The sequence below is a fragment of the Centruroides sculpturatus genome, unplaced genomic scaffold, assembly GCF_000671375.1.
Source record: "Centruroides sculpturatus isolate CEXI.00-Female unplaced genomic scaffold, Cexi_2.0 scaffold202, whole genome shotgun sequence".
NCBI classification, from domain to species: Eukaryota; Metazoa; Arthropoda; class Arachnida; order Scorpiones; family Buthidae; genus Centruroides; species Centruroides sculpturatus.
Window position 1 is genome coordinate 266,899 of NW_019384441.1, and position 22,490 is coordinate 289,388.

Consider the following 22,490-nt stretch of genomic DNA (forward strand, 5'->3'; position numbering starts at 1 on the left):
TACGTCGGTCGCCAGTTGTGAGCCTAACCGTAAACCCATAATGCTAAAAATGTCCTCTTAGTAACAACAGGACGAAAAGAACATTTTAAAAAGTGTGCTATAAGTCCAAAAAGGTGTACCAGATAAAAGTAAATACAGTGCTGGACAAAAGTATAGGGTCATCATAAAAAGTGTGATAATTTATTAAAATAGGAAAGTAAAAATAATAAAAAAGTAACTATTAGAATCAATGGTACTGGAAAATACACGTGTAATAGAGATTGTAAAAAAAGTATAAGATTTGTTGTAATTTTTTGTTATTCAAGTCAACAAACATTTTGGACAAAATTATAAGGTCGAAACAGAAGTATACCAAATTTCTTCGCAAAGTACTAATTAATGCATTAGAAATCAATCACATCTTTCTTAAGTAGCACTTGCAGTAATCTGTCCGTCAATGGATTTTAACAAATTTTTGTCCAAGTTCTCTTATGAAGTCTGTAGAGCGTTTGTTTTTGTTCTTCCTTTGTGTCGAATTAACGACATCCATTTTCATAAATGTTGCATGACAACAAGTCCCACAGCTTTTCCATAGAATGTACAGTACGTTCGGACTATGTGCTAACTAGTTCAGAACAGTAACATTATTGGCTAAAACCCACTCCTTGGTTCTTGCGAATCAATGGCACGGAGCGTTATCCTATTGAAAAATCCAATTCGCCGGACATACACAACAGTGATTATGTTAGCAAATTTTTTCCGCAAGCATATCCTGATGTTATGAAGTTCGTATAGAAATCCTCACAATTGGTAGAACACCAACAGCAGCAAATGCACCCCAGACCCATCTTCAAACTGATGATTTGAGAAATATTGTTTGTTGTTAGGAATATGATGTCAGTAGGAAGTCATCTGGTCCATCAAAGTTAAACTTCTCGTCTGAGAAGAAAACATTGTTCCATTTCTCATCAAAGGTTACATGCTGACCAGCAAATGACACACGTACTTTTTCTGGACCGTAGTTAAAGGAAGATAACTTTTAAATTTTGCGAAGCGCAATGTATTTGTTGGTAGTTAAGACTGACTATTCTGGAGGTACTGTACAGTACATGAAAGATCCAAATGCGCCACTATATTCGAAGAGGAGCATTTGTTATAACGTGCAATAGACGCCGCTTGGTTTTTCTGGCGATAGATTAACGTTGGTGGTCTTCCTGACTGCTATCTTGTTCCTTAGTTAGCTAGATTTTATAGGACGGCAATTACAATTGTCTTCGAACGGCTATAGCAGCAAAAATTTGTGCTCCCGTTTTACTGCATTGCTTCATTCCCATAATTTTACCTCTTTTGAATTCACACGATTGTATCCCTTTTGGCATATTTATTGCTATCTGTTTGTTACTGTACTGAGTGATAATTGACATTACTTAAATCTGGTTTATAAAGTTAGAGATTATGAAAATTGTTTCTTGATTTTATTATTGTTACATTACGAATCGCGAAAACATAGTGTTGACCTTATACTTTTATTCGAAATGCTGTATATTGAACGAGCAATTATTTATCGTGACATGGTCACAATGACCTGCAATTCTTAATCATATTTTTAATTTCTTTCGTTTAAAATATATGCTCTCAACCTCAAATTAGTACTGTAGTCTCTTGTCCCTGTACACCATACAAACATAGTAAATATAACAAATCATTACGCTTTTTACAACTTTATACTTTTGTCCGGCACTGTATATATTAAACCCTTGGGTCTTATTCATAAAGAACGTTTTGTAATTCATACTGTAGAATTGATACGTTGTAATTTTAAAATTTTATATTTTAATTCAAACAAAATTAATCGCTGTTGAGACTTTTGCATAATAATTGCTTAAAATTGCTTTTAATAGTCTAAAGAAGAAGTTTCGTAGTAATTGGAAAATTTTAGTAGCCAAATCAACCAAAAATTATACAAATCATTCATTATATAATTATACAGTATACGACGGAAAGCCGAGGTGTTAGAAGCCCAGACCAAATTGCTCAAGGGACCCGGAAACGAATCTCAACAAAGCATTAGAATTTTGCATAAGCTATTTGGGCCAGATATGTCGGGTTCCATCTCTTAGCATTCAGCAACCCCTTTGTAGGTCTAGGTTACCTCATAATGGCTATGATTCTAAGCCTTTTTTAGTACTTATAGGACAGAAAGTGTAATAATAAAAAACGAATACAATATACACATGAAATTTTTTGAATACAGTAATAAAAATAAACTTTTTTTATTTTATATAACTTTTATTACATTAATAAAATATTGTTTTAATGAAAATTGAAATTAGAATAACAATACTTTATTATTATTTGAAATTATAGAGTAAAACAATTGAAAATGGCAAGTATATGCGAAGTGTGATGTTAACAGTTAACAGAAGTGACGTCATGGATGTCGTTACTTCTTTCTTTCAGATAATGCTGGTTTTCTTTCATTTGTAGATGTTAGGAGATTTATGTCTTTAAACTTGATTGAAAGTCTTATGACTAATGATATGATGTAATTTTAGCATTGACTTTAGTGTTTATCGTTTGATTTGTAATATGAAATATATAATTTTCTTTATCATCATTCATATTGTTGCATGTTCTCGTGAGGTTGTTGATGATCCCTCATCTAAACAAATCGAAAATAAAGTAAACAACCAAGAAGAATACGAAGAAGTAAGTTTCAAACATTATTTCATTAATCAAATAGAATAAAAACATAATCTGTTTTATATTTCATTTACATTTATTAAACATTATAGCACCCATAAATTTCTTTACATTATTAATTTTAGAATATAGTGTGAATTTTTATATTCTTTTTGATGTAAACATGCAGCTTGCAAACCAACATGTTTTGAGTATTCGGATTCTTAATACTTGTTATTCAATACATATTGGTGCAATATGTATTGAAGGTTAGAATGATAAAATAAGGGATATTAACAAAGATCTATTACTTTATCTATGCAGAAAATGTGAATCTGCAATGGTTGATGATTGATATGCATAACAGATAATATGTTGTAGAATAGAAATAAAACATGGCACTTTTACCTAGTTCTGAACCTTTGTTTTCATTAGTAAGCGAGAGAGAGAGAAAATTCAGAAACACTTGAAATTCTTATTAAGTTATATAAAAACCTATTGGAGGAATCTTCAACATACTTACAATCTGAGCACTTTTGGACTTTTGTGGTAAAATTGCAGCTATGAGTGAGATAGATGGGACCTTATCAGAGCTGCAGACCATGCCCACGGAAAAATATCAAAGGAATTGATAGTCTACATATTTGCGAGATATAGTGGTGGGTGAAACTTGTTAATTAAACAGTTGATAGGCTTAAAGGAGTGTGCGGCATGATCTCAATCATTCCCTGGAAGTAGTTTGTGCAATGGTGTTTCTTGTATTTTATGAGCTTTTAGCCATCTTTAGTAAAATGGAAAACAGCTGTTTTGACAAATAGTTATGCATTTTTTCACTTTTAAATTTTATTCTATTTTTGAAGGTCTTCAAAATTCCAGAATGGCTGTTTTCTGGAGGCTATATCTTGTGAAGTGTCACATGTAGACCATTGGTTCCTTTGACATTTTTTCATTCCTGTGAATGAAAAATTGGTCATGGTCTACAGTTCTGATAAGGTCCTAACAACCTTATTTAGAGTTATAATTTTAACTTGTTTGTGCCCCTGAAGGTAGAATTTGGTAGTCTGAAAGTGCTTAGGACGAGGAGTACATTAAAGACAATGATACTCTATCTCAAGATCACTCCAAAAATATAGGTTTTCAGTAGTAAAAAAGATAACATATGACTGCCTTTAAAATATATGTACCAAACTCCTGATTATCTGTGGTTTATTATGAATGCATTTTCAAAATATTATTGTAAAATGACAAAGAATCATAAGCAACATTTAGCTTTCCTTTCCTTTAAGGAACAGAAGTGATGTGAATCATTGACCCTGGAATATTATTTTGCAGCAGGCAAAGTTGGTGCTATAAATAGCAGATTTGAAAAAAATATTCTAGTAATCCTAAAATTAAAATACAATAATTTGGAAATAAGTAAAAGAATTATACATAGAAATGTAAAATTTAAGTTTCTAAATGATTTTGAAAATAGAAGAAATCTACATTTTGTTTATTGACTAGACATTTCAGCTTACAAAACTTGAGACACACCTGCAGCATGTTATAATGGAGTTGAGCTGTACAGTATATATACTGTAGTTCATTTAAAACCTCTAAATAGTTTTTTATAGTTTAGAGGGCTATTTTGGATTATCTGTGTTTTTGGTTTTCTATGTACACATATATGCTAATTAGCACAGATAATGAGTTTAGTGTATATGCCTACAGATGATTATTGCATCATGATTAGTTTAGCATATGGTCATATCACTTTATGACAAATTCCTCATAATGAAATAAGATTAGATGCAATAATAAACAATACACTCAACACCTATAAAATCCAACACAAATTTAATGTAATTTATTGATGAACAAACTTTCAACTACATTCGGTAGTCGTCATCAGGTTCTGGAATGGTCTAAAAAGAAATAGTAATTTGAATATAAAGATTTTAAAATTAGAATATGAATCTGATTGACAAGACTTGCAACATCACCACAGGTTTCTATGAAGGAAAAATCAATTACAAGACTTCAAAGAACAATCTCTATGCTTGATATAGAGTATTATTGTCTTTAAAATTTATGAATGTGTTTCTTTGAGTGTCTTTATATATTTCTAGTTTTTCTAAAGCTTTTGATATGTCTTGTCACTAATTTGATGAATGAAGTATGCATTGTCAAGTTGGATTTGTACTTTGTTGTTGGAAGAATTGCTGACAGTACTGTATCAAAATGACCTTTTTTGATAGCTGCCTCATGCTCCTTCAATAAATTATGTTAAATTTGTGCTGGATTTGTTAAGTGTTGAGAGTATTGCTACAGTTATAGATATTCAGCAACTTAAGTTTCAGAGTCATGGAGTATTTTTCTGCTCGGTACTCTTCCAAGTTATAATAAAAGCACCAATCTTTAGACTACTAGAAAGATATTTTACTTGACTAGATCTTTCAATCTAAAAATAGATTATCATCAGATTTACTTAATAACTAAAGTAGAACATACATATATTCAAATATATTGGAATAAATTAGAAATTTTAAATATTTAACATTAAATTGCTTTGTTGGTATCCATGTATATTTATGTAATTAATATAATTCATAGTTATTCTTAAGAACTTTAAGATTCATTCAACAAAGCAGTTTGGGTAATTTCCTAAGATTAAAGTTGGCGTTTTCTGTTGTACAGTATTTAAATGAACAGAACTTTTTAATTGAAACGATATACAGAAGTGTAAGCAAAGAAGGAAATGTCTGTGTAACATTTTGCCTTAGAAACTTCATGATAAACAATATTTTAGAAATGATAAAGGCAAAATCAATATAAAAACCAATGTGGGCTCTCACTGTCCAGACACATGAAAGCCTCTTAAAAATTGGTACTTCCATTAAATTTTATGCGCTAGAGCAAGTATGAGTGGTGTGCAGTGTTTTTAATCAATTGTTCCAGCTTTTGAGAGTTTAAATGTGGATATACATAATACCAGTAAGATATGGAAATTTTGAACTAAACACCAAATACATGACTTGTATACCAAGAAATTTGGAGGAAGGAATCATAGAATATTTATACTCATTAATAAAAATGTTATGCACTCGGATAGAATTTTCTGATTACTGCAGAATCCTGCATACAGCTATATCTCAGACAGGTGTGTAAATGATTTCAGTTGTGATCCAATCACATGCCAGGTATTGGCATTAATATCTTAAAATTGCTATCTCAGTATCCTATAAGAATGCTTGTAAAGGCTCATTGTATTCAGAATTTTTAGTGTACCCGTCTCTTAAAAATACCATATTTACTCACATATAAGACGAGGTTTTTATTCAATTTTTACTGCTTCAAAAACCTAGGTTGTCCTATATGTACGAACAAAGGATTCTTTGCCTTTTTGCAATATTTTTTTTCTCAACTATATACTGTATTTGCATTTTTTACTGGATGCTCACCCTCTGGTGTTTAAAAAAAACAAGTGGGCATGGTCTACAGTTCTGATAAGGTCCTAACAACCTTATTTAGAGTTATAATTTTAACTTGTTTATGCCCCTGAAGGTAGAATTTGGTAGTCTGAAAGTGCTTAGGATGAGGAGTACATTAAAGACAATGATACTCTATCTCAAGATCACTCCAAAAATATAGGTTTTCAGTAGTAAAAAAGATAACATATGACTGCCTTTAAAATATATGTACCAAACTCCTGATTATCTGTGGTTTATTATGAATGCATTTTCAAAATATTACTGTAAAATGACAACGAATCATAAGCAACATTTAGCTTTCCTTTCCTTTAAGGAACAGAAGTGATGTGAATCATTGACCCTGGAATATTATTTTGCAGCAGGCAAAGTTGGTGCTATAAATAGCAGATTTGAAAAAAATATTCTAGTAATCCTAAAATTAAAATACAATAATTTGGAAATAAGTAAAAGAATTATACATAGAAATGTAAAATTTAAGTTTCTAAATGATTTTGAAAATAGAAGAAATCTACATTTTGTTTATTGACTAGACATTTCAGCTTACAAAACTTGAGACACACCTGCAGCATGTTATAATGGAGTTGAGCTGTACAGTATATATACTGTAGTTCATTTAAAACCTCTAAATAGTTTTTTATAGTTTAGAGGGCTATTTTGGATTATCTGTGTTTTTGGTTTTCTATGTACACATATATGCTAATTAGCACAGATAATGAGTTTAGTGTATATGCCTACAGATGATTATTGCATCATGATTAGTTTAGCATATGGTCATATCACTTTATGACAAATTCCTCATAATGAAATAAGATTAGATGCAATAATAAACAATACACTCAACACCTATAAAATCCAACACAAATTTAATGTAATTTATTGATGAACAAACTTTCAACTACATTCGGTAGTCGTCATCAGGTTCTGGAATGGTCTAAAAAGAAATAGTAATTTGAATATAAAGATTTTAAAATTAGAATATGAATCTGATTGACAAGACTTGCAACATCACCACAGGTTTCTATGAAGGAAAAATCAATTACAAGACTTCAAAGAACAATCTCTATGCTTGATATAGAGTATTATTGTCTTTAAAATTTATGAATGTGTTTCTTTGAGTGTCTTTATATATTTCTAGTTTTTCTAAAGCTTTTGATATGTCTTGTCACTAATTTGATGAATGAAGTATGCATTGTCAAGTTGGATTTGTACTTTGTTGTTGGAAGAATTGCTGACAGTACTGTATCAAAATGACCTTTTTTGATAGCTGCCTCATGCTCCTTCAATAAATTATGTTAAATTTGTGCTGGATTTGTTAAGTGTTGAGAGTATTGCTACAGTTATAGATATTCAGCAACTTAAGTTTCAGAGTCATGGAGTATTTTTCTGCTCGGTACTCTTCCAAGTTATAATAAAAGCACCAGTCTTTAGACTACTAGAAAGATATTTTACTTGACTAGATCTTTCAATCTAAAAATAGATTATCATCAGATTTACTTAATAACTAAAGTAGAACATACATATATTCAAATATATTGGAATAAATTAGAAATTTTAAATATTTAACATTAAATTGCTTTGTTGGTATCCATGTATATTTATGTAATTAATATAATTCATAGTTAATTCTTAAGAACTTTAAGATTCATTCAACAAAGCAGTTTGGGTAATTTCCTAATATTAAAGTTGGCGTTTTCTGTTGTACAGTATTTAAATGAACAGAACTTTTTAATTGAAACGATATACAGAAGTGTAAGCAAAGAAGGAAATGTCTGTGTAACATTTTGCCTTAGAAACTTCATGATAAACAATATTTTAGAAATGATAAAGGCAAAATCAATATAAAAACCATTGTGGGCTCTCACTGTCCAGACACATGAAAGCCTCTTAAAAATTGGTACTTCCATTAAATTTTATGCGCTAGAGCAAGTATGAGTGGTGTGCAGTGTTTTTAATCAATTGTTCCAGCTTTTGAGAGTTTAAATGTGGATATACATAATACCAGTAAGATATGGAAATTTTGAACTAAACACCAAATACATGACTTGTATACCAAGAAATTTGGAGGAAGGAATCAAAGAATATTTATACTCATTAATAAAAATGTTATGCACTCGGATAGAATTTTCTGATTACTGCAGAATCCTGCATACAGCTATATCTCAGATAGGTGTGTAAATGATTTCAGTTGTGATCCAATCACATGCCAGGTATTGGCATTAATATCTTAAAATTGCTATCTCAGTATCCTATAAGAATGCTTGTAAAGGCTCATTGTATTCAGAATTTTTAGTGTACCCGTCTCTTAAAAATACCATATTTACTCACATATAAGACGAGGTTTTTATTCAATTTTTACTGCTTCAAAAACCTAGGTTGTCCTATATGTATGAACAAAGGATTCTTTGCCTTTTTGCAATACTTTTTTTCTGAACTATATACTGTATTTGCATTTTTTACTGGATGCTCACCCTCTGGTGTTTAAAAAAAACAAAAGTATTTTATCTGGGCTGTTTCAATTGTTCTTGTGTATTGTTAGGAGTAAAGATGAATAGCAGTATGAAAAGGAAAGCTTTTGAATTGAATTCCAAATTGAAATTTCAAAATCACATGGGAGCCTGATATAAGTTTTAATCCATTCCCACGTTAAAACAGATGATTATTTGGAAATTAGAATTTGGAGATACTCATAAGTGTAATTGATGGAGGGTGAAAAAATAATAATAATGCAGTTAGAGATGTAATGGGTGGATTTGACTGTCAAGAATTGGTAAAAAAGGTTCCTGATTGTCCAACTTTACATGAACAATTTATGTTGTCGATTTTACAAGATTTTTCCTTAAAGTTTAAAATGCCAGTAATTTTTGAGGGATGATGTGTGCATTTATGTGTATTTGATATTTTATTTGGGATTAAATGAAATAAAATTAGAATTGTATTAATAAATCTAATTTTCTTTATTTTTGTCTCTAAAGTCACACCTCATCCTACATGTGAGTAAATACAGTATTTAAACACAAGGGATGCCAGTATGATACAGACATTATGCACAGCTGATGGAGTTTGAGAAAGGATTATTATTGAGCTGAAGGAAGCAGAATGGCTGTTTCATTAAGTTGCCCATCATCTGGGCCATTTTAGCCTGATTGTGAGAGGTGTCAGGGTCAGTTGATACGTCAGGACCAATATCGGGGTCAGTAGCTAATTAACCACTATTCTGAGTAGGCTTAAACCGTTTCCTAATTTATTGTTCATTAAGGCATTAATATTCATTTGTGGGAGCAGATGGGATATCAACTTCAGCCATCTGCAGTTATGAGGGATCTGGAGTGGCATCATAGATGTTGCAACTGCAGTTGCAACATCTATGGATAAATAGGCACAGGATAGCATATACAGTAGTGTCCTAATGCCTCCATACCTGATCATACTATAGCATATATCTGGAGAAGAGGTCCTGCAAAGTACTGAAGGTTCCTTTACATAGTACCATTGTTAAATATTGTTCTTTTGTTATGATATTGTAATCAATTTTTACCCTTGTTATTACTTTTGCACTAATAAAATTTTATTGGATTATAATGTGTCTTTTCTGATATGTAAATTTTTAATCAATGAGTGTATATGATGTCAAAAAAGAATTACAGCATAGACCTAGCTACAATTATTTTACAAAAGTTTTATGGAAGCTAAGAAAAAATCATTAAAGAAGTAAGGAACTCAACCACAGGAAATATTCTAGAAAAGATAGAGATACAACAAAAAGTTTATCATGAAGAATTGTATCAATGCCAGAAATGCTGATCTTGGAAATAATAGTGCTGATCTTGGAAGTACACTAGACTCTTGCTAATCAGGCCATTCCTTAAACAGAGTTCCAGATTACTGAATATATAAGTCTAAAGAGAATGAATGACATGACCTGTCTCCCTTTAGTACTGATTCTTTTAGGAGACAGTGGACTAATGATATGGTATTCTGACATGCAATGTGCATACATGTAAATAAAAATAAAACTCATAAATATGTTAAATGGGATGTGTGACATGACTAACATTTTCTTGGAAATGAAAGTATATAGGGAATGGTATGTTAGATAATTCAGAGACTGGATAATATATTAAGGGCTGGATTTGGTAAGAGTATATAAATTGGCACTTAAAAAAATTATATTTTTGATAATTATTATATTTTTTATATTATTTTCATTTATTTACAAAGTTTATTCAAAAAGTTCCAGGAATAGTTATATAAAATATTAAAGATACAACTTTTATATAATTTACAAGTGATTAGTTTCATGCATTTATATGATATTAATCATAGAACTATTTCATATACATGGTGTAAATATTTTTTTATGAAAATAAAAACTATAAGTAGCAACACTCTTTTAAAATTTGTTATGGAAGGTTTTGAATAACAGAAAATCTACAAGAACATGTTACAGATGTTCAATACTGATCCAGATTATCTTGAGAATGAAACTAATGAGCAAAACTTTATACATTTGCATAAAAGCATATGTAAGAAGCATATTTAGGCTAAATTTTTTATAAATGAATATTTTCACCTTTTTATGAATAAATATATATTTGGTACTTTTTCATGATTTACCTTAAAAATACGTTGAAAAAATTATCAGTTCAATTCCACTGTGGTTTTACCCCATAAAATTCAAGCACGTCAGGCATAGACAAAGTAAATTAAACTCTTTCCACACTAAACTTTGATGTATTAGTATGCAAATTTTAATGGATTATCCTTTTATTGATTGTTTTCTATCAGCTGACTAAATTTCATTACTTTATATTCAGTAGAATTTTTTAATTGATTTTTTTTTAATAAATTAATCTTTTGTTTACATTAAATTAGGGTTAGTGCTCTATAGAAAATACGTTGAAACTGCTTCTATTAATAATATAAAAGCTGTTGTCTATGTTTGTGTTTATGAATTCATTACAATTTCTCAAATTTTGGTCTAATCCAGGTGGAATTTTGGTTACATTCCTTTTATATTTTGATAGAAAGTATAGGCTGCTTAATTTACAGAAATATAAGTTATAATTCTTGAAATCTCTGCTCTTCTCATAAGATATTCCATTGTACTTAATGGAAATTTCTAGTTGTGATATATTTGAATAGTTGACCACTTCTGACCTGTTATATGTCATCGCCTCTCCAAGAACAGCTATACTTGAAACATTTCTAACCATTTCATTTAAAAATCATTGGTTTGACTGCAGCTGGTAACAATGGGAAAAGTAAAGTTGTCCATAAATGTTTGAAAAAATTTGTTGCTAAATTTGGAGATCAAGTTTTTAGCACTGATGACTGTTTTGAATTATGTTGACCATGTGGGAAAGCTATAAATGCAGAAAGGAAGTTTCAGATCCTGCAGTATATTGATGCTGGTACATAAAACAGCTCCGAATAACACTAATCTAGAGTACCTTTTACACATTTCTAGCAGCCATTAGATGTTGCAAAAGCCTAAGTGCAAATGTGAAAATGGCTGAAGTTGACCAGTGAACAGGGCCAAAAATATTTGCACTTAGGATTTTGCATTATTAGATGGCTGCTGGAAATGTGTGAATGTACTCTAGATTAGTGATACAATAATTCCAGCATTATGTATAGTAAGTGTTTAGTTCTGAATAAATTCTGAAGAAAAATCTCCTTCCCACTGAAAATAATTCATTAACCATAGCTGCAGGAAAGCAATCCTAATTTAACAAATGATTTTTTTGGCAGTAGACATTCCTTTTCACAAACTAAATAATCTTACATTCTATCAATTTCTGGAGAAATAGACCCAAAAAAAACATACCTGATGAATTAACAATTAGGAAATCTTATCTATTGAAATGCTATAAAGATGTTAAAGGCATGATTTACACCGGATGCAAAAGCAAAGAGAGCAAACGAGGCAAGTGAAGTGAATTTTATTCACACTGCAAGCAGTGGTAAACATGATTGTGAATTATAGTTTCACACTTTTACCAGTAGATGGCATTTTAAAAATTCAATACATACTACACTTGCAATGTTAACTTTCTTCTTTTTGTTTACTGTGTTGTATAGGCTTATCAAAATTGAATTATATAACAGTATTGTTTTTTAAATATTGGATGGTTTTTACTTTTTTAGCTGTTATAACAGCTGGGAAAAGGACAAAATCATAAAGTTGTATGCCCTTTGGAACTAGCACAAAGTTGCTGTTGAGAACAAATCACACAGGAACACTTCTTTTTGATGGAAAAAGTATGTTTATTTTCTATAATTTAGTAAGGATATACATTTTGGGCTTAATGCCCTCTTCAGTCCTGTTTTATTAAATATACCAGCAAAAAATTTTGTAAGAAATTTACAGAATGTATTAGATTATATTTAACATACATGTACAAAAATTTCTAAAAAATATGATTCTGCCTTTTTGTTTTAACTGATGGCACATTTTATATGGTTAAGGCAGGCAAGTGATTGCAGGTGCTCTATCAGAAAATGATACATGCTATATGTCTAGTCCTAGTCTATGCTCTTCATTAAGTTGATTAAGTTGCTGAAGAAACCAGAATCTGATCTGTTATGCAAAAAGCTACATGGGGTTTTGGACAAAAATCCAGATTTTCAGAGCTATCAATTATATCCAGCATTGTACAAGGAAATGAAGGCTGTATTTCTGATCTAAAAAATGACTATACAATTGAAGAATTAACATGTTTTAAATATGCACCAATTACATCAATTTGCATAGAGAAGTTTTTTAGATATATATATGTATTTTTTTTTTTTTATAAAAGTCAAAGGTTCAATTTTAAAAATTTAAAAATGTATTTAGTGAACCACTGCAACTATTAACTGTTCAGAAATTACATTTAGTATCAATAAATGATTTAAGTTGTCATTTTCTGTGTTCATTGGTATTCTTAAATCAGAATTTAAAAATGCATATTTAGACAATTATAAATGCATGAAGTTCCAGATCTTAGTCATTACTAGTGATGAAGCCAAGAGATAAACAAGCAAATAGATAGTTTGAGCTAAGCCTAGACCAAAATGGGGAAGACTGAAAAGTACAATACAAGACTTTGGAGGTGATACTTTTTGACATGAAGGGGATTGTTTATTATGAATTTATTCCTGAAGGCCAATTAATCAACTTGTTTATTTTAACATAGCCATAGAAAGATGTTTGTCATACAAGATCATTTTAAATTTTACATAAGATATTGATAATAAATGATAATTAAAAGAAAATAAAAGTAAAATGATTAATATTTGTAATACAGTGGAACCTCTCTTAATGAGCATAATTCATTCCAGAATCTTACTTGTAATGCGAAACACTCATTAAGTGAAACAATTTTTCCCGTATAAATTAATGTAAAATACGATAATGCATTCCACACTGGAAAAAATACTCAAATATTTTATGTATAACATTTATTCAAAGAAAATTATATAATATACATTGTTAAGGAGCGTGAATCATATTCATCTTTTTTTCTAGCGCAGAATGAATCAACCTGGAATGCAAATTTGATTTGTAGAAAACAAAAAAAAACTCACAGATAATATGTCTGATAAACATGCCAAACGATATGCCAAATTCTTGGGCTATGCAGGATATAATTAAATATTAGAAATTAATTAATTTGACTAGAGGTAGGCAGTTATGCTGTCATCTTGTATTAAATTTAATGACCAATTCCAAATTAAATTTTAGAAATGTCTAAATTGAAAATTAATTATTTATAATTAGTAAATTTAATACAAGATGACAGCATAACTAGCTACCTCTAGTCAAATTAATTAATTATAGCCTTTACATAGCCCATGAATTTGACATACCATTTGCTGAGTTTATTATATAATGGGCTATGGTTGATGTTTATATGTAATATGTGTGAACACAAGTTTGGAAAAATGTGTGATCACAAGCGATACTAAGATGCTAGCAGTATGAGTGCTAAACACAGACTGATGTAGCATGCCTACAATCTGGGACTTCCCTTCTCTTCATCACTCATTATGCGAAACATTGCTCATTAAGCGAGTCATTTTTTTACAATTTGTTTTACTTGTTATGCAACGTTCCACTGTATAGTCATTAGTATATTGTTAGGTACCTAATAAACTAATGGTAAAAGTTGTAGGAAATGACAAACAAGTATTGTAATCCCCTTAAAAGTTTACAAACTTATAATAATCCCCAGTGTGGGGATGTACCACCTTATTGAAACATCACCATGGCTGAAACTCTTCCAACTGGTATTACAGAAAGCTCCATTGAAAGTTTATGATTGTGGACTCAGTAAAAAAAAAAAAAGTCCAATAATACTGTTATGCAAGCATCCATACCAAACATTAACTTTTGGATTCCCATATTTTCTTTTAAATTAATATGCTCTTAATCCCTCAAATAAGACTTTACCTTTCACATCTCAGAAAAGGTAAATAGACAAAGTCTTATTTGGGGCTATATCTTCAAGAAACCAACATATTTCAAGTAATCTTTGTTTGCATCTAAACATTGCAAGATATTAGTTACAAAAGCAGCACAGCAAGAGTAATAATTTTGCTTTTAACAAAATGAATTATCATGATAATTTTAAGCTATGTTAATAATTAGTTCAAAATACATTGATACTCTAGTCAAATTAATTAATAACTAATTGTTAATGTAGCCTTAAAATTGCCTAGTAATTCAGATTGTTTGGTTTTAATCAATCAATTTGAGTTTTGAGATGTTATTATATATAGATTATTTTGCTATAAAACTTGTACAATTTATACTTTGTACTCAAGCAAGTGAGTTTATTTCAGGTCCTGACTACCATTTTTTGGTACATGGTGGTCTACTGTGTTGCAAATGATGGTAGCTCTAACCTTTCCAGCAAATAATGTTATCTTAAACTTTTATGTTCTTGGCAAATAGATAAACTACAGGAATGAATTTCAGCAGGAAGAACTTTTTTGATCTAAAAAGTAATAATTGCTTAGAGTTCTTTATGAGACCATTTTTATAACCTGTTATCATTTGGAAATACTACATCACAATTACTAATTAAAAGTTAAGACAACTGTCTATTGGCATTAATGAACTTTAATAATTAAAAAACAAAAATTACTTAAGCACTTTCAACATTTACAGAATGTTTCCTTCAGGTGAATAGAAAAGGAATTTTAGAACATTGATTGTATATATTAAATTTAATGTTAGGATGTTCTAATTGGAACATACATATTAAATTTGAATAGTACATTATTAATTACACATCAAATCTAAGGTAAAAACAAAAATGGAATAGTGGTTGATAATTAAATTTTTTGCTGTAGTTAACAAATAACACAAAATTGTTAAAAAAATATTTATGGTCAGGAGTTAGTTTTTAAACCATTGAATAGCAAAACCCAAGTTCTTGGGCATTCCAATCCAATCCAAATTACACTTTATTTGTAATACGGCAATTGCCTGTTACGATGGGAGATACATTTACTTGTATATTGTGACATAGTACATATTACATAATATTTTCCTTCTAATTGTTTACAAAAGTTTTAACATAATTATATAGATTAACTATAAGTTCTTGGGCATTCTAGAGTGGGCATATTACAAAACTCCAATTTCTTAATAAACAATACCTCTTAAATAAAAAAGATATTGTCATTCACCCATTACACAAGGAAGGCTCATTCCAAGGGCACAAAGCTATGACAAATATTCTCCTAGATAGTTCCATGGAATTTCTTTTATTATGAATGTAATTCCGTTGCTCTGTTATGCAGCTTTGTAATTTTCTTGTTGTGGCCCTGATATAAACTATCTTTGCATCACTGTTTTGGTGTTATAAGAGAACTAAGTAAATGCCTGATTCAGAAAAAAACTAGATAAACTGTCTCTATCGTTACGTAGTATTCTGCATAAGGGCAAATATGGTTTTATTGGAAAGTTAAATTATAATTTTCAAAACTGATGATGCTTAAGGACACAGGCCCAAGATATCCGATAGATGAGCTTATAAAACTGAGATCCCCTTTCTTTGCTTCTACTGCTTCTACTGTTGTAGGTGGGAAGAGTGACTTATGCTCATGGGTGTTTATTTGAATTTTGCATGAGTATGTCCTACATTATATATGGCTGAAGCAATAAACTATAATTCTTTGTGTATTACATATTGTGAGGATGGCAATGTGTAGGCCCTATGAATAAGTGCAGCTATGGTGTTCTTGTCCAGTTAATTGGAAAAAAATAGCAGGTATGATGTGAAGATATAGACCGAACTTGTGTTGGATGTATACTGAAACAAATGTCCTTACAATTTTTGCATTAAAAGATCTAAGAAATTGATGCTGCTGTCTTTTTCTCTTTCTATAGTAATATTGATTGACGTGTATATCAGTGATAATTGTTGTACATTTTATGAAAGCTTGACATCAATTCCATCCCAAGCCAATAATACCATATTTACTTGCTTATGAGACAATCTCATATATAGGACAAAGAGTGACTTTAAAGATCAAAATAAAGAAAATTAGATTTATTAATATAATTCTATTTTTATTTCATTTAATCACAAATAAAATTTCAAATGCATGTAAATGCACACATTGCCCTGCAAAAATTACTGGTATTTTAAACTTTAAGGAAAAATCTTGTAAAATTGACATAATTTGTTCATATAAAGTTGGACAATTGGGAACCTTTTTTGCTAATTCTTAACAGTTGAATCCACTCTCCATCGATTACATTTATGAGTTTCTCTGAATTCTGATTTCCAAATAATAATCCATTTTCACATGGGAATGGATTAAAACTTATATCAGGCTCCCGTGTGATTTTGGAATTTTAAATTGGAATTCAATTCAAAAGTTTTGCTTTTCCTATTGCTATTCATCTTTACTCCTGACAATACACAAGAATGATTGAAACGACCCAAATAAAATACTTTTGATTTTAAACACCAGAGGGTGAGCATTCGGTAAAAAATGCAAACACACGGCAGAAAAATTTTTGTAAAAATGCAATTAATCCTTCGCTTGTGCGTATAGGACGACCTAGGCTTTGAAGCAACGAAAAATGAAAAACCTTGTTTTATATGCGATATCAAATATATAACAGTGGATACCAGATTATGAGAGGAGAAGAAAAAATTCTAAATTTAAACTTCAATATATCTCATTAACTCAGCTAAGACTGTTGAAAGAGAACCCATTGGTATGCCTTTTTTCTGAAGTTAAATTTGGTTGTTGAAGCAAAAATAATTGTTATCTGTTATTAGGAATAGAGATTCATGTATTTCTAAAACCTGTTGCTTAGACAAACTTTGATTAAATAGTAGCATATTTGCTGACATTACTGCCTCAAAATAGGGTACAGACAGATAGAGGAACACAACATCAATCTTATAAAAATAATATGAGTGGTCAGTAAAGCACCCAGTATTTTGGTGATTATTCTTTTTGCCTCCATGGCTAATAAAACAACTAATTCAGAGTGGGGATTAGGGAGTTTAGAAATAACATGATCTTAACTTTTATATAGTACTAGCAGATAAGCTTGGTGTTGCTTGGGCAAAAAGTAATTATAGCGAAGATTAAGATTATTACATTACAGCAATCTTACCCGTTTTCACAGAATGCAAGAATTAGGTTCTCCTGTTTCCAGACTAATTAGAAAATTTTTTGATGGGTCTAAAATTATGTTCGATTTAATGCAAAAAACTGCATCTACACCTGTAAATCTTGCATGTTGCTTTCTCTTAACACTTCCATTGTTGAAGCCTTAATCCTGTCTCTTTCCCTGCAGGGAGATTTTGAAAAATCCCTTGTTAGTGTGTGTTCTCGTGATGTACCCTAACTGTGTACCAAATTTAAGTTTCAACTCCTAACCGTGCTGAAATGCTTATGATGAAATGCTCATATACATGCATGCCATCTATTGTAGGATAAATGTACTATGCCAGAAACCTTCACGGAAACAACTTCCCAAAGTTTCATGGCAATCAGATAAATGGTGTAGTAATGCATGAAGGACACACAGACAGACATACATTTGTTTTTATATATATAGAAGAATTATTTGGTGTAAGAAGTTAATTATTTTTCTTTCGTGCATCATTGTTCATTGTTGCCAATCTGGGTATTATACCTACCTACATTGAAGTTACACTCAACAGTTGTTTAGTATTTAAACTGTGGTCTTTTGATCACTCCACATATATTAGTTTACTACAAATTATATGATAAAAATCTTTTTGAGTTTGCTAAGTAAAGTATTTACTTTAATTTAGTCTTATAATTTAGTAACAAAATAAATGAATATTTGATTAGTTATATTTTATAATATATGTTAACATATTTAAAATTTATTTCAGAATGCTGGCGATTTTAAGAGACCAGCTGCAATTCTTCAGAAGTTTTGGAAACCAGGAAATGGATTTTTTCATGCATTAATAGCATCATTTTCAGTAATTATTGTTTCTGAACTTGGAGATAAAACATTTTTTATTGCAGCTATCATGGCAATGAGATATTCGAGAGTTACTGTTTTGCTTGGTGCAATGTCTGCTCTTACCATAATGACCATATTATCAGGTATGATTGATTTTCAAAAAATACTGTTGGAAGTTTCATTTAGTATAGTGTAATTGAACTGATTTTTTGAGACATATAATTAAATCTTTTTAATATTTATTAAAATGTCTAAAAATCCATCTATATACTACTAATAGTGTGTTTAGTTGTAATTAAATACAGGAGAAAACATTACAAGATACATACAGTACTTTCACATTTTTAAGACTCCTATACCCAAATGAGAATAGAAACAAAATAAAATAAGTTTTGTTAAAATCAGAGGATGGATTACAAAGTTATCGAAGTTTTTTTTTTTTTTTGCTGGTGACATCATTCTGTATTAAAGAAAAAGAATTATTATTATTTTTGAAATTTGAATTCAGTTCAAATGTAGAATGCTATAGAACAAGCATTCTAAATGGAACACGCATAACTGACCTGAAGCAGGACAGTCAAGCTGTTCAAAAACATTTATTATTTTTAAAGCAATATTGGAATTAAGCAAAGGTTATCAATGTGATTAATAATCATTCTATATGATGTCCCTTTTTAAAACTTGCTGATTATGTTCTTTTTAAATTTACATCACTTTGCTGAAGGAGAGAGTTCTCATAAATCACTTTTTAATTCTATGTTTGAAAATTTACACAGAAACATTTGATTTAAATATTTATGTCACTCGATCAGTGGAATGTTTCCTTAGAACACACTTTTTGCTTTTAATTTATTTTGTGTTTGATGGAAGGGCTGTACTACCAGACAAAAGCATCTAAATGGGGCTGAAAACATTTGTCTGATTAATGAATCTAGTGCTGGAGTAGGTATTAAGGATTTTGTGTGAGTTAAAGATAGATAATGTGAGTTGTAATTATTTCAAATTTATTTATATATATAAAATAGAATGACCACCTATCTGTCCTCTATACTCTTCTAAACCCTTCCTGTATATACACCTGTATTTTACCAACCTTCTTTTGGAAAAAATACAAATCGAATGACTGTTGCATTCAAATAGAATAAATTCTGGAATAATTTAGAAAAAATTCTAGAATAAATATGCAGAGGCATTATGAATCAATAAATTGCTGCTATTATCTATTATGGTATCTTTTATTTTTTATAAATTTTAAGTGAGTGATCCAATGGGTCACAGGTCTACTATATAATAAAAATTAGCAAAATCTGGGAATAGAAAGAAAGTTATTCCCTTCTCTTGTGTCATTAAAATAATAAATAAAATTAAAATTATTTTTAAATGTAATAAAATGTAATTAAAATTTTTGAAATTGTTATGAACTAAAACTATGCCAATAATTTATATGACCTTCATAAATAATTTATAAAAAAATTTTAAATGATGCAGTTTTACACATGAAAAGGACAAGCTTATACTATTCTTTAAAAATATGTTAATTGTAAAAACATTGCTGAATGAAATTGTTAGTCTCTGTCAGTGACTAGAAGTGTGAAAACAAAAATCAGCCATATATCAGTAATTGACCAGTTTAATAACAAGAACAGTATTACATTCTTTTATATTTATTTACTTTGCAATTTATTGAATTTTAATTTTTTTGGCAATAACTTTTTTATTTTATAATTTTTCTTTAAGTTTTTAGTTATGTTTATTCTATAGTTTAGAATAGTGTTGTTTAATCTCTTTAACTTGAATAAGAAACAGATTTTTTATTATTCAATAATTTAACTTATCATCTATTAAAGAAAGTAAAAATCGTTATGATCTAATATATAAATTCAAAGCAATGAATTTTGTAAGCTGCTTTAAACAGGTAACTTAAGGTTCTAGAACAGAATTCAGCAAAAGTTACATAGCAGAACAAAAATTTCACAAAAAAAAATGAAACATGACAATAATAATAATGCATTAATTAAAATTCAAATACAGTCAGTCCTCATTATTTGCAGGGATGATGATCATGGGGAAATTCCAGTTATGGCAATCTTGGCTACTGAAGCATGATCCTATGGAAAAAAATGCAGTTATGTTCCTGTCAATTTTCTTCACTATCCATAATAATAATATTTCATCATTTAATGCATTGTTTTTGCAAAGAACACTTTTCATATTAACATACATATTTTATAAAGTTATTTTTATTTAACAAAAACACTTATTTAACAAAAATTCATAATGTCCAAGTTGTGAGTGGATCACAACTTGAACATTATGATTACATCTGTGGGTGGATTTATGATTCAGCCACAGAGTTAATTTTAATCGTTTTAGTATTAAAATTGCAATAGCTTTCTTAAAAATTTGCACTAAAATCAAACTGCTTTTTTTTTAATTGAAAGTTTACTATTGTATATTTAAATATGATAAAGATGATTATATTTTTCATACAAATTCTTGTTAAATCACATATGTTTGCACTTTGCTTCACTGCCATTGTTGAAAATACAAAAAAAAAACAAGACTACAGCTCTCCGTGGTGGACACATTTCTGAGAGGTATTGCATTGTGTAATATCTCTCAGAAGAAATATTCTGAAAAGTATTGTGCTCTGCAATACTTGTCAGAATTTTTTGCATCTGCTCATGCCTGCATATAACTTATGTGAATGAGACCATGTGATGCAAAACAGGTTACACTTTATAACCACAGATAAGTGAATCTGCAGGTTCAAAATACTGATTCAATGATTAAATAAGTACTGTAGAATGAGATACTATACTACAATCTGTTTTAGTAAACCATATATTGAAAATTGCCCTTACAGTGTTATGATTCTTTTTCTGTTACAGTTGACAGATTAATTGATGCTTTATAAAGTCTTGGTGTTTTATGAAATTTTATATTTGTCTTTTAGTTTCTTATCTCTTTGTATATTAGAGAAAGGATATTCTACTTCTTAGTACTGTCTGTTCCATTCTATAACAAGTATCCATGTTATAGTGTAATGCTATATCTCATTCTACAATTACTTACTTAATCATTGAATAGTACAGTACACTCCTGTATAACATGAATTTGTATAACATAACAAAAATTTTGTGACTAGAATTCATACAGTGCAATTAATAGTCCTTTATAACACATAAGATAAAATTTATGTTTTCACATAGTTTCAGATTTTTTTGTTTAGAAAAGCAAAAATATACTGTAAGGTCTTGTTTTATGCAGTGGATACATTCTACAGAAAAGCGCATATAAAAAATTCGCATAAAAAAAAGACTTTACTTGCCTTGAAAAAGTAGGGATATGTTTCGTAATTTTCTAAAATCGCATAAAACCAAAACAATGAGTTAAAATTAACTTAAAACCGCATAAAAAAGTTTGCAGAAATTAAAAGAAATAGGCTGCTTAATAAATTACTTCGAATGTCTGAAAGAAATTCATATAAAATTTAATTTCAAAACAATTACAGTTTATACCTTTCAATGCGAAACTCAGAATGATGTAATAGCGACTTGTCGATAGTATCATGTACAAGGGGAATCCCCGAATTGCAAAAGCTCACTCTAAAAACAAATCACTGACATCTGGATGTGAAGAGTTAATTAAAACCCCTTTAGTTCCTCGCCCGAGTTAACTCGGGCAGGTTACATAGCGTTACATAAAACACGGTCCTTAAAGCCATTTTTGAAATTTTTTTTTGAATTTTTGGAATGTTTTTTAAGTCTCCAAATTTTTTAAAAATATTTAAAAATATACGGCCAGCTAGTGTTCACCCTACTTTAAACCCTTGTCCTCCCGCGACATCTATGAGAATGCCCCGGGAAATCCAACTCCAGCTGTGTTCAAGGTCATCCAGA

At 29.8% G+C, this 22,490-nt stretch overlaps 1 protein-coding gene across 1 annotated transcript in view; it reads left to right on the forward strand.

Annotated features, from left to right (window-relative positions):
• Nucleotides 1-2,405: 2,405 nt before the first annotated feature.
• The window catches only part of LOC111620163 (transmembrane protein 165-like), a 50,383-nt gene continuing 30,298 nt past the window's right edge, over nucleotides 2,406-22,490 (forward strand). The window contains exons 1-2 of the mRNA XM_023362039.1: nucleotides 2,406-2,688; nucleotides 18,512-18,731. Of these exons, the coding sequence (XP_023217807.1) occupies nucleotides 2,569-2,688; nucleotides 18,512-18,731 (340 nt within the window). The 5' untranslated portion in view covers nucleotides 2,406-2,568. The remainder of the gene's footprint in view (nucleotides 2,689-18,511; nucleotides 18,732-22,490) is intronic.